Source organism: Salminus brasiliensis, chromosome 14 (genome assembly GCF_030463535.1).
Source record: "Salminus brasiliensis chromosome 14, fSalBra1.hap2, whole genome shotgun sequence".
NCBI classification, from domain to species: domain Eukaryota; kingdom Metazoa; phylum Chordata; class Actinopteri; order Characiformes; family Bryconidae; genus Salminus; species Salminus brasiliensis.
Window position 1 is genome coordinate 7923827 of NC_132891.1, and position 13922 is coordinate 7937748.

At 41.6% G+C, this 13922-nt stretch overlaps 1 protein-coding gene across 1 annotated transcript in view; it reads right to left on the bottom strand.

Annotated features, from left to right (window-relative positions):
* Positions 1 to 13664, bottom strand: part of znf385a (zinc finger protein 385A) — a 90230-nt gene extending 76566 nt beyond the window's left edge. Inside the window, exon 1 of the mRNA XM_072696133.1 lies at positions 13039 to 13664. Coding sequence (XP_072552234.1) covers positions 13039 to 13048 — 10 coding nt within the window. The 5' untranslated portion in view covers positions 13049 to 13664. The remainder of the gene's footprint in view (positions 1 to 13038) is intronic.
* Between the last annotated feature and the right edge of the window lie 258 nt (positions 13665 to 13922).

Genomic DNA, 13922 nt, shown 5'->3' on the forward strand with positions numbered 1-13922 from the left:
CTCACATTGTGAAGGTGTGTGCACACAACTAATGTGGGTCTGTCTCATTTTTGTGGTTTAGGCTTGGAAAAGGACATCGAACATATAGGTACTTTCAAATATGTATACAACACATACTGGAAATATGGTTTACCCTGTTTTGTGTGTGTGTGCATGTGTCTGTATGTAACTTTGCTCTAATGTGTTTGTCTGAGTGTGTGTTCGAAGCGAGAGAGCAGTCTAAGTGGAACTGACAGGAGGAGAGAAAAGAGAGGATGAGGCGGAGGCAGAGGAGTAAGAGGCGAGGGCAGGATCCATCTCCTACAGCTAATCCTCTAATGAAGATGTGTGGCACTGTCTGTGCTGTGATTATTTGGGTGCTGCAAAACCAAATCACTCCTGTTACCCAGGACAGAAAGCCTTTAATATGGAAACACACACAACAACAATATTGGAGCCATAACACACTGGAAACAGTGATGCATTAAATTGAGGTAATTCTGATGTATTCATTTCTACATAAATAAAATGCATTAAGGAAAGCACAACATACATCTAACGAGACAGACATAGACACCTGCTCAAACTCCATTCGGTGCAGTAAAAGCATCTAGTCTTCTGGGAAGGCTTTGCACTACATGTTGGAACATTGCAGTGAGGAACTGATTGTGGCCTTGATCTTAGGTTTATTTATAATAAATAAATAAATAAATAAACCAGGAAACAAACAGGAAAAGCACAAACCAGTGCAGGAATCTGGCCCTCCTTGACCGGAACTGCCAACCCTTGTACTAAACAGTATTGCTGCTTCTCTTGATCCTATGATTTTCAGTCCATTTTGACAGGTAATAGGTGATATGATTAAGCTCATTAACAACATGCTGATTTTGATTGGCTGTTATTGAGGACACAAAAAAACTCTGCTGTGGTACTTTAAGAAAAATCCATGCTGTGCATTTTGCGTGGCATAGTGCTGTTAATATGAATGTGGCACAGAGTGTAGCTATATAGACAGGCAGCCAGATACATAAAAATGTATAATGTGTTCATTCATTTGGAAATGATGTACACCACTGAATAGTAAGTAGATTTAGTGTATTTTTTTAGCGTATCATTCTGATGCTATTTTTAGCATTCGCTATACAACACATAATGCCCTTTAAAACAAAACGGTCTCCACCTTCTTTCACTGTAAACACTTTCCTTTTCTAATTCTGACAGGCCCAGTTGTTGAAAAGAGCGGGAAATGCAGTGTGTTTGTGGGCTCAGAGAATGTTCTTTCCGCCAGCTGCTCTTGTCTCTGCTCTGCAGGGCCGCTTCTCAGCTCCATTTGCTAAGCTAATTTTATGGAAATAGCTTATTTCTTTTTCAAGCATCCGCTTTGTTGCTGTTCATAGCAGAGTTCACCAAACGCGTTAACAGCCACTGTCCGCATCTCAATGAGCGCGTGGAGTGCATTAAGGAGAACCGGGGAGTCGAGTCCTCTGCGAAAGCTCTAAAGACTGCAGTTGGGAGAACAGAAATAGCCTTTAGAGGAGGTTTTGCTCAACTTCAGCTGATCCCATTTGTGTTCCCTGTTAGAAGTTCACAGGCTCTTTTAAACTTTTTTACAGAACATTTGTGCTCCTTTAACACGTGATTCTCCCTCATTTGAGTCTGACATGATTTTTAATGGGGATCATTGATCATGATGAGTGAAATGTCAAAAGGTTAACAGTTAATAGAATTGTTACTGAATAGCTATGGCTAAAGATAAGAGTGTCTGCTAAATGCAGTAAATGCTCAGCAAAGCTGTTGGGACACTGTCCAAAAGGTCAACGCACCCACTGGCATGTAAGGAAATCAACCGAATTTCTCTCTTCACATCTGTAGCACATGGTCAGTTACCACAGAAAGTAATTTTGCCACTATTTCAGTACTTTCAGTACTCTAATGAATGCATTCAGCTACTTTAGGTTGCACACATTGCTGCAAATGCATACACACAGCTTGTCTAGACCCTGTAGAGAAGTACTGCCAATAGAATAGGGCTCTCTGCTGCAGATAAACATTAACCTATTTGCACCATGCCTAATGCCAGTTGTGGGCTAGAGGGGTGTAAAGCCCCCTAGCATTGAGCTGTGGAGCAGTGGAACTGTGTTCTCTGGAATGATGGATGGTGCTCAATCCAATACTTTTGGGAGGAGGTGGGGAGTTTGGGATAAGGTGTGGTGGTGATCTTCCAACATCCTCACCTCACTAACACACTTGTCGCTGAACGCAATCAAATCCTCACAGCAGTGCTTCAAAATCTAGTAGAAAGTCTTCCCTGGACAGTAGAGACAGTTACTCAAAAAAGAAGCTTTTTTTAATACCTTGATTTCAGAAGAAACAAAGACTGAGCAGATGTCTCAATATTTTTGTCCATATAGTATAAGTGACTAGCAAGGATGCAGCATAACGGAGAAGTAAAAAATTCCTAGTATTTAAATACTCCCTCAGTGACTAGAATAACTTTTGGTCCACCACTACACCTGGCTAGCCCTGTCAGCCTGGAGCACCTCTACCTCATTCTACACGGGGACACACACACGCACACACACACACACGCCGCCTTCTGGGCTTGGACAGGTCTAAGCACAGTCTTTCACATCCTCTGCCCCCAGTCAGGAGTGTGTGGGTGGGTAAAGGGGGTGTGGAGGGGGACAGGTGTGCATACCAGACGCTCGAAACAGGTCCACCACGCTGATGCCGGAGATATTCCTGCTGGCAGACGACAATTACAGCACTTTTCCAAAATCACTTAAATCTTAAAGCACACTGTCAACATCGGCAGCCATGCAACGCTAACACAACGCCGAACAGGAGCAGGTTTAGACCCAGCCCGCATAACTCTCTCATTACTGCTCCTGTCCTTCAAACACCCAGGAAATTAACACCATGCTCTCTGAAACGCCACACAATACACTCAAAGAGCATCTTTGAGCTATTAATACAGCAATAGTGGTTGTTGGCTGGAGCCCAGTGAACATAAACGACAGCAGCTACCAGGGGTGTACAAATACATGAATGCATCATGATGAATCAACCTGAAGCTGATGATTCAATTAGACTTGGGAATGCTGGAGTTGATTAAAATCACATGTAACAATATTCACACTGTTTATAATCTCATTTTTTGGCCCAATTTTTATTTTCTAGCTATTTTAAAATATAACATAAATGGTGCATTGGTTCAATGATTCATTTCCTAAAGAACTGTAATCAATTTGATTCACTGAGTTGATTTGTTGTGGTAGCTAGTTAGTTTTAGCATGTTGATCACTGCTGGTCTCAGTGTGACATGACACACTGCCAGATAAAACAGTAATAGAGATGACAGTGTGAACTCACAGCCCTGGAAGCACAGAAAGAGAGAGAGAGAGAGAGATGCCTCTCATTAAAAGTATATGCGGCAGTGCTCGGGTACCGTCTATCTTATAAGGGTGAGTCAGAATATGGGTATATTCAGAGTGCTGTGAGCTTTCTCTCTGCTCTGAGCTAACATATCTTTACCCCTCTTCACCCTTCCCTCCCCCTACTGTTCCTTTCTCCACGGCCCTGTGCTCTGACCTTGCATGGTTTCAAGGAGAATCGATTTTTTTCTCCCTCTTTTTTTCAGTGAAATCTTATCTTAATGACAGCAGGACACATTGGAATTCCAATTGTCCATCAGTGAAAACATATATCCTCAGCAAATTTCCTTTTTATGAGGATGTAATCCATTCCTGTACTCCCTCACCCTCTCTCTCACGGCTCATCCAATTCTTCTGACCTGTCAGCTCTTTGATCGGAAAATAGAGATAAATGTATCAACTGTTTGCTGACAGACTTCAGAAATATCCTCCCAGAGTCATTCACAGGGTCAGGTTGGCCATACTGCCAATGGGTCACAGGCATCGATCAGAGTCAAAGTCAAGCATTTTTGGCTATATAGGTATTGGCTATATACGTTTAGAACGTTAATGTTTTGTTAGTGACAATAAAATTAGACAACTGTGCAGTCACTGACACTATGGTCCTATGTACTATGGTGCAGTCAAGGGCAATTACATTGCATAATTGTGCCGTCACCGACAACAGAATTCCACTATTGTGCAGTCACCGACAACAAGAAATCCTCTACTGTGCCGTCACCGACAACAGAATTCCTCTACTGTGCAGTCACCGACAACAGAATTCCACTGTTGTGCCGTCACCGATAACAGAATCCCACTATTGTAAAACTACAGACAACAGAATTTCACTACTGTGCAGTCACAGACAAAAAAATTTTTTCTATTGTGAAACTACAGACAACAGAATTCCACTACTGTGCCGTCACAGACAACAGAATTCCACTATTGTGAAACTACCGACAAAAGAATTCCTCTATTGTAAAACTACTGACAACAGAATTCCACTACTGTGCCGTCACCGACAACAGAATTCCACTATTGTGAAACTACTGACAACAGAATTCCTCTATTGTGATACTACCAACAACCGAATTCCACTACTGTGCCGTCACCGACAACAGAATTCCACTACTGTGAAACTACAGACAGTAAAATTACACAATTGCGTAATCAAGGACAATAGACTTCTACAACTGTGTCATTACTAAAGATTAGGATTCTACATAACTGCAGTGATGGACAACAGAACTGTTCAGTTGTCCGTCACCACCAACAGTATTGTACTAAAAACTGTAATGTGAATTAGTTGCTGAGTCTGTAACGACATGGGGAATATGAACTCGGTTAGAGTCCGGTTGCTTTAATCTATTCTATATAAAAGACTGGAAAAGTAAACGTTTCCCTTTTTTCCTCAAAAGTAAACACGCTGTATCCATACACAATGCACTGTTTGCCTCAAAGAGCTGCTATATTAGACACCTGGCACCCACACACACACACTACACTTAAAGCATTAGAGAACTCACACAGGCAGCCCAGACACTAGACTTGGCCTGAACATACGTGTGTGTTTGTTTTATACATGTTCAGGGAAAACTATTAAACTTAAATGGCAAAACAATTTTTTTTTTGGTTACCGAGGTTTACTGAGTTATAGGTAGGTAATGAAAGGTTAAGGTTAGGTTTAGTTAATCCAAGATTTTAGGATTTAGGAAATATTATAACATAATTATAGTTACATTTCTATTATACATTGGGATAATTTAACAACTCCACATCTTGATATGATGCGTGTGTGCAGGTGAAAATACTGTACAGACCACTTTATTTAACAGCACTGCATTATGACAAGCACTCCCTGACCTCACACAGTGTGTAATACATTCCTCCTCCCTGAGCTCCACTTATAGCCAATTCATTAGTGTCTGTTACACCCAGACAGCCAGTCACTCAGCCCAGCTATGCTAAAGAAGGGTAGGTGGGTGAGGTTTACAGTTAGTGTTGGGTTTAAAAAGATTAATTGAACTGACATGAGGGAATACACACCACAACAGATGCTTTATTATTTTGTTCTTTTAAATTTTTTCCAACAAACACAACATTTTTTGCATTTTTGCTATTAAGTACACATTGTGGTTGAGAAATGACCTTGGGAGGTCATATACAAATTATTATTATGGTTGATGCTATTGTTCTTGTTTTGTTTTTTTTTATTAAGATTATTCATTTACTTAACTATTTATATAACATTTTTATATGATATTTTATTTTTTATTATTATCATTCCTGTTGTTGTTCGTACACAGATTTAGAATGGTCTGAACACACCGGTCAATTATAGCGCATAAACATGTACTTCTTGCTTAACCATTAAGCTGTAATATCAGGTTATAGCAAAGACAATGACAGTGCTGTGGCTGTCCTGCAGTAAATCATCTTGCTTATAAACAGGAGTTTATCACCAGCCCTGGGAGAAACCCTGCAAAACCAAGTCAACATGCATGAGCACGAAAAACAAGTGCACATGAAACACATTCAGACTCCTCATGTAAAAAGTAGAGAAAAAGACTCTTAACATTACTGCAAAAGCCAATTTATTATTGCCTTCCCCCATGGCAGGCTAGGGTTCAATACCCTGGCCTTGCAAACACACCACTCTACACCAATAAGCAAGACTCCTACTGCTAGATTTTGCCCACCTGTGTAGCATGCTTCAAATGTAAGTTGCTCTGGATAGGAGCATCAGCTAAATGCTGTGAATGTGAATGTAAATGGAGTCAGAAATTAACCCACAAGCCCAAGAACCTCTAATGTGACGGTTTCCTGTGATAATAGTGTTTTGCTGCTTAGCATTTTCACTTGGAATAAAGTGCAAATGTAAAGATACGCCACATCTGTGCTGAAGCCGAGCTGGGACTTGAACCCTGTGGGGGTTTAGTGGGGTTTAGTGAGCACAGCTCATAATTGCTGTGCCACTCTAATAGAAGCACATGGGGAGGGATGAGGAAAGGGAACAGTACAGAGAAAATTGCTGAGCTTATTCAACAAATACAGTTTTGTTTCTTGCTCGTTCATCCTCTGGGGACAGGTAAGTAGATGGTAGAGAGAGCGAGAGAGAAACAGAGAGAGAGGGAGAGGGGGGTGATAGATAGTTGAGCAGACAGGCAGCAGGAGAAACGGAGGCATTATAGAGACAGATGTGCCTGCAATGAACATAAAATCCAAGAGACAAACAGACAGAGAGACAGCCAACACATCAGATGACCCTGGGCACTGCTCCTAAACGCCACAAACGATGAAGGGCTTCTCCAGAGCAGACAGACAAAGAAGCTGACTCCATATTTAAATCCTATAACTGTTCGCTCACTCCTTAACCAATCATATCACGGACCCTTCGCACTGAGCCCAGCACGCTGAGCAACACTGTCTGCAGGTATGCAAGATCACATCAGTTCAGAAAAAGATCCATTTTTTTCCCTCTCGCCTCAACAAACACAGTTGATCAGCCAAGACATGTGCAGGCCCTGTAGTTACCTGTAGATTTAGACTGACGCTACAAGGCTAAAGTAGATCTGCAGGACTGAAGCAAGAGTGGGATGATATGGGCATGCGGTTCTATGATACAAAGTTTACAGAGTAGTTAAGGAATCTGTAACATATTCAATTATGTGGTTTCTGGCACTGTATGACACTATTCTCCATGACTACAAAATATTTAACATGCATATGTTTGATCATTTCTATCATGAACAGTGCTTCATTCACTGTCAGAAGCCATACAGGCAAGTTGAGGCAAGTGTGTGATGATTTAACCCACCTTCATTTTCATTCCTCTTCCCTACGGATAATGGTAGAAGTCAGGAATAATTTGAGTTTTTCAGGGAATGATGCTGCATTTCAATAATTTAATTTACTATTATTAATTTTACTGCATTTAACTAATCTGGCAAAAGTGACTGTCCGAGAAACTCCTAGTGTGGGCCTGTAGGCGTACTGTTTAGATGAAGGTACCAGCGTTAAAATGCTCCATCACTGATAAGCAATAACCAGAAATAACCTTCAGAAATAACCAACATAAATTGGTTACATTAGATTAACTGACTAAAGTAGGGTTCATCTTCAGAGAAGCTTATTTTAGTAGCTAAACTAACCAGTACAGTGGTGTATGAGAACAGGTATGTTAGAGGAGGTATTTTCTCCTCAGTGGACGATGTCCCAGCTACAGTAGTTAGCATCTAGCCACCATCAGCTAAGGAGGGGTAACCTCTAGCTAACATCAGCTAAAGTAATAAACATCCACAGTAGCTAGGGGGCAGTTGGGCCCTTGGGTAATGCCATTAACCCACTCAGCGATGGCTGCCCACCACCCTGGGCACGTGTGCTCACTATGTCAGCGTATGTGTTTGTTCACCAGTGTGCAAGTTTGTGTTCACTTCAGGGATAGTTTCAAGGCGGAGGTCAACTTCGGTCTGTGTCCAAAACAAATGATTAATGTGGTTGTCTTCGTCTAAAGAATTGAACATTTAGCTAATATCAGCAAGTGTAGTAACCATCTGGCTAAACCAGCTAAAGTACTAAACATCTATCTAACATCAGCTAGAGTAGAGAACATCTAGCTAACAGATTATGATTTTATACATGATTTTAATACCATGTATGAACAGGGCCTCAGCTGACATGCCCACATTTGGCATAATACCTTTCCCTCTATACATGGCTCTGTAAACAGGCGTGTGTATCCCTGTGTATGTGTGTTTTGGGGGTGGGGAGGTTGGGTGCAGGGGCAACATTTTTGGCCAGCAGTTACAATGGAAAGCCCACAGTGGTCAGTGATTGTGGAGGCGCTGCTCAGGTTACCGAGCTGCCCCTTTGCACCCGGCCAGGCCATGCTCTCCGATTCAACCCTACTGATGACAGCGCTGAGGGAGAGCAACACACCCTAAGTGTGTGTGTCTTCCTGACCAGTTGTGAGAGACACACAGAGACAGAGGAAGGAGAATGTTACTGTATTCTTGAACAACATGAATGCAAATAATGAGATGAGAGAAAAAGACACAGATTGGGAAAGAGAGAGTGAGAGAGAGAGAGAGAGAGAGAGAGATTGGGAACGATGAGAGACAGAAGAAACGAGAAACAGAGGAGGTGGGGAAAGGAGAGTTAAAGAACAATTGTGAAAGATAAGAGAGAGCATGAGGGAGAGAGTGATGGAGAGAGAGTGAGCGAGAGGAAATAATGAGTAACAAAAGAAAACAGAAGTGAGGAAAGAGTTGCTGAAGGTCATTTAAAGTACACAGAGACAAATTAAGGCATGAAACACACACACACACACACACATACACACACACTCTCCCTTACATACACACACTCTCACATACACACAGACACAATGTGAAATCACTGTTTTAAAAGGCAGAAATATTAAAGCATTTCAGTGTCATATGTATACACTGTACACTGTCAGGCTGTGTGTGTGTGTGTGTGTGATGTGGTTTGTATTTAGCGGAGTGTGAAGCAGCACACAGCAGAAGAGATGTGACTGCGTCGGCATTCTAAAGGTCATCGCAATGACAAGAGCCTCTGAGGAAATATCAATGTGCCAAATCATCAAGCAAATAGCAGAACATAACTCACACAGGCAGAAAGGCCGAGACCGGCGGCTCAGATAGGGAAACACACCGCGTCTCGGCCGCACAATACAGAGAGATTGCGAATTAGCTGGCGCTTTGTCTGCGCAGGCGTGCAATCTCTAAAGCATTAAATGTGCATGCGCCTTTAAAAGACATGAGGTCACCCCAACACGGAGAGCCAGATCACCTTTCAGCTGCATCAACATGAAATACGCAGCCTTCCGCTTAGCATTACATATGCAGTATTAATTACACGTAATACACTATAAAGAATGGACAAAAGTATTGGGACACGTGCTCATTAATTGTTTCTTCTGAAATCAAGAGTATTAAAAAGAGCTTATCCTGCCTTTGTTGGACTTAATGTCTTTACTGTCCAGGCAAGGCTTTCTACTAGACTTTAGAGAAGCACTGCTGTGAGGATTGGATTGCATTCAGCGACAAGAGCATTGGTGAGGTCAGGATGTTTAAAAATCACCACCCCATCTCATTCCCAATTCCCCAACTCATCCCAAAAGTACTGGATGGAGCACCATCATCATTCCAGACAGCACAGTTCCACTGCTCCACAATTCAATGCTGGGGGGCTTCATACCCCTCTAGCCCATGCCTGGCATTAGGCATGGTGCAAATAGGCTCATGTTTATCTGCTCCAGAGAGTCCTTTTCTATTGGCAGTATTTCTCTACAGGCATTAGACAAAATTTCAAAATGAATGTCTATTGGTCCATTCTCTGTAAAGTTGTAAAATGTTGGAGATATGAGATTTTTGCGTGACATGTAATAACCGTTATATTGACAAATATATATAATAAATTTATTTAATAGCAATGCAATGGAATAAAGTTAAGAGGCATCTTCCCCTTATTCCAGTGCACGAAGGAAGCATCAACAAGACAATTCCAAAAACAAATAAGATTTCATGAACAACTGTATTTTTATACACAAATACAGTGGCCCATTACTCCAGTTTACTAAAGAAAAAGACTAGGCCTAGGCCTTTCCATTTTCTACAGAGTAGTTTCAAATTTAGTAGGTATACAGAAATGATAACTGTATACAGAATAGAGATAAACACTGCACTGCATAATAGCCCTTCTATTGTCCACACAAAAGATTTAGAGTCAATAGATATACAGAAAAGATAATACTGTATACAGAATAGACAAACACAAATGCACTGGAATAATACCAATGCGTCATCAAATCCCTGAAGACTTAGGCCCGTTAGGCCTGCATATGCAGTACGTACATGTAAAAGACAGAAAACAAAAGTACTTTATTGATTAAAAGAAAAAGAGCATCAACAGGAAAATGTGAACACACATGGGCCCTTCACTAACCCTGATCTGTTAACCCTCTCTGTAAGTCCACACTATGTTTCTTCACTCTTATAACAACACTGCTGTCATATTTAACCATTGGTTTAAAAGGTCCTACAGTAGAACCCTGAGAATGATTATTAATTCTCAATAGTTGCTGCATTAGGATTAATTACTAAATAATAAATAAAGGGTTCAATGGGTTAAACGGACCTATATGATGTAGGTATATAAAGTATTATACAGAAGCTGTGAAGGTATTATACTGTCAACGTCATGCATCCCCATTTTTGCTGATTTTTACTTTTTGACATCTCAAACCAAATCTGGCAGTTGTTCTGTACATTGTATACTTTTTTACATTGACTTCATCAAAAGCTAAGAAGGATTGTTCCTTCTCTTGAAAATGTATCATTTTTGAAATACAAGGTTTGTAGTACAGCTACAATATATAGACATTATATAAGGTATGTGTAGGAGACAAATGCCGCGTACAGAATCGACTAAAAGACAAGAGCAAATGGAGGTGTGAGACGCAGTGCTGAGTGATTAGTCTGGAGGAGGACGGCTGTTATTAGAGGGTTAATGATGCCATTAACACATCACTCTACTTGCTACCATCTCCCCTCCTGATGTGTAGAGTGGAGCTGCACTCGCCTGTGTGTTAAATGAGGCTGAATAGTTTTTGTGTTTTTTTGGGGGTTTTTTTGTAACACGTCTTTAACACACCCAGCAACACACACACACACACACACACACACACACACACACACACACACACACACACACACACACACACACACACACACAGGGAAGAAACAAAGACGCTACCTGCTGCATGTTTTGACGATGGATGGACTTTGACGGGACATGTTAAGCATCTGAAAAGGCCTTCTACAGCCAGGAGGCGTCCAGGCCAATATATACACATGCGCACACACACACACACACACACACACTCATAACACGTGGTGCCTAGGCCAGCCATTACAAAACAAACTCTACCCTACAGTTTTTTTGTTCCTTCACTATAACAGAAGCCCCCTCTAAATGTGTCTCTTTGTAATAATCACTACCTCAAACACATGCATATACATTGGCTTCATGTCACAGGGCCCTATAATCACTGCGTTCAGCTCTCAGCAAAACATGTCCTGAGGAAAAAGCAGACAAGCAAAGTAGCAGCTTCACTGCTGAATTAGCCCAGGCATGCGTTAAACAATGCGGCCTGAACTGGTGGATGCGCACACACACACACAGGCCTGGGCTACAACACACTAAAGAAGCATGCCTTCATACAAGCTTCCACAAACTCACTCTGACCACTGCAGCACTTCAAAGCGAGATATACTCCAAATAAACCCTAGCAAACCCTAGGATCGTTCAATCCTTCCTACTGCTTAAGGAATAAAAGCCTAACCTTACTCATTTCCAGAAAGGGAAGAGCTTAACAACTCAGCACCTCAGCTTTGATGCTTACAGCCTTGACGCAGGATGTGTTCACGTATAATTTATATACTTCATTTATTATTTATTACCATATGTTGCAACAGCCTCACAAAGTTTAATGCTTAGCACACTGCAGAAACATGATTCATGGCTTTCTCCCACAAAGTTGGGCTGCTGTAGAGTGCAAGGCTTATGCAGGAGTGTGTGCTGGCCATCAGCAGCAGCTCTACTCTGACTCTGCAGGCTGGAGCCTCCGAGTGGTGAAGAAACTCCACCAAAACACTTAATCTTAATCTAAAAATCTTAAATTGTTCATACCATACACTAAATAGACCATACTTGTGATTATATATATATATATATATATATATATATATATATATATAATTATTAACTGTATAAGTAATGTAGAGACACTCTTTCTTTTAAATCATATCAAAATTATATCTACATTATGAAAAGTAATACTTATCAACTATTTTATATATGTAACTATACAAGTAATTCAAAGGCATTTAGAGGCACATCATTAATATACCCTTTTCTAAGAGTAATTTAACATATATAGACCTTTATCATACAGCAATCTATTGTTTATTTATGCTTAGTTTATAATTATATATAAACTATATTATAGTTATTTTCATGAATAATACTTGTATAGATTTCTGTAAAAGTTATTTACACAAAGTACCCTTGTGTAACCGTTATTTATAGTATATACACTCTTATATTTCTGCAACAGTAATAAACAGACTTTCATAAAGTAATGTACTGAATGTACAGATAATACAAAAGCAAATCAAAAGCAATATCAATTACTGGTGCAGAGGCTGAAGTACGAGATCATGACATTACTGAAAAACAGTAGATTTGTTTGCATTACTGACCGTCCGCCACATCATTAACTATTAACTCATTCAAATCCCTTTTATTGTGTTTTAAGCAGAGCTACAGGAACCCAGCCAACACTGGCAGTCTTGCCAGGGGTGGAACAACTCCCAGAGCCAGCCACTGAGTGCCAGCCCCATGACCTTTACTGCCAGGACGCATTCACCCTAAAGAAAGCAGCACAGGGGGCTGTGCACTGTGCCACCCCCCCATCACACACGCTTTAGTCATTTGGTCAGACAGCGAAGGAATGTGTCGCGATGGAGAGATACTGAGGCTCCCAAGCTCCAAGCGAGCGATCCACTGACTTTAAACATGTGGAAGCTTGAAGAAAAGGTGGAGAGGTGAAACTTACCCAAAATCATCCCGACAAAGTTCTCGCTGCTGGTATCAAAAAAGCTTCTCCTCTGCTCTCTGTGCTCCTTGAGACCAAAGTCTGCTCCACCACACGCCTCTTCTCCTCTTCCAGGAAAAAATATATATATATTTAAAAAAAAAAAAGGCAATTCAAGCAGCCGGCACTATCTGAGCAGGAGCATAGCTGTAGTCCATTGTGCGTCCCTTGCGTCTGCTCTCTCCAGGTGTTCTTTGGGGAGATGGTGGTTGTGGGGGGTGCAGGGGGCAAGGCAAGAGGGGGAAAGGGGGGGCTACAGGTCTTCTGCTCCACTCAGGTGAGACTGAGGGCAGTTTGGTGGGGGAGGGGTACCTTTTGAAGGAGGCAAAAGAAAAAAAAAAAAAGGGGTGGGGGGGAAGAGAAGAAACCGCAGAGCTCCCTCCGGTCAGTGAGTGATTTCCATCCACTGGAGATCAGGAGGAGCAGGACGGACAGTGTGCCTCCAAAGACAAGCTGATGAGCTATTTCCCTTCAACGGCACCATTCATCAGAGAGCGCACACAAAAATGCCTCAGTAACACTGTCAAGCCGGTGCCTGCTCTGCTCTACTCCCTGCTCGATGCTCTCTCTCTCTCTCTCTCTCTCTCGCTCTCTTCCCTGCTCCCTCACTCCCTCCCGTTCTCTCTCACTCCCTCCTTGTTTTTTGGGGTTGGGTATAACCTAAAGGCACCTTACATGCCTGTGCTCTGATTGGTGGCAGTCGCAACCAATCGGAAAAGCAGAAGCCGCTTGTCATTCTGCAGAATGGGAAAGCATGCAGCGTTGGACCCAGAATGCCACAGTCCCACTCTGTGTATCTCTCTCTCTCTCTCTCTCTCTCTCTTTTCATCTTTTCATCTCTCTCT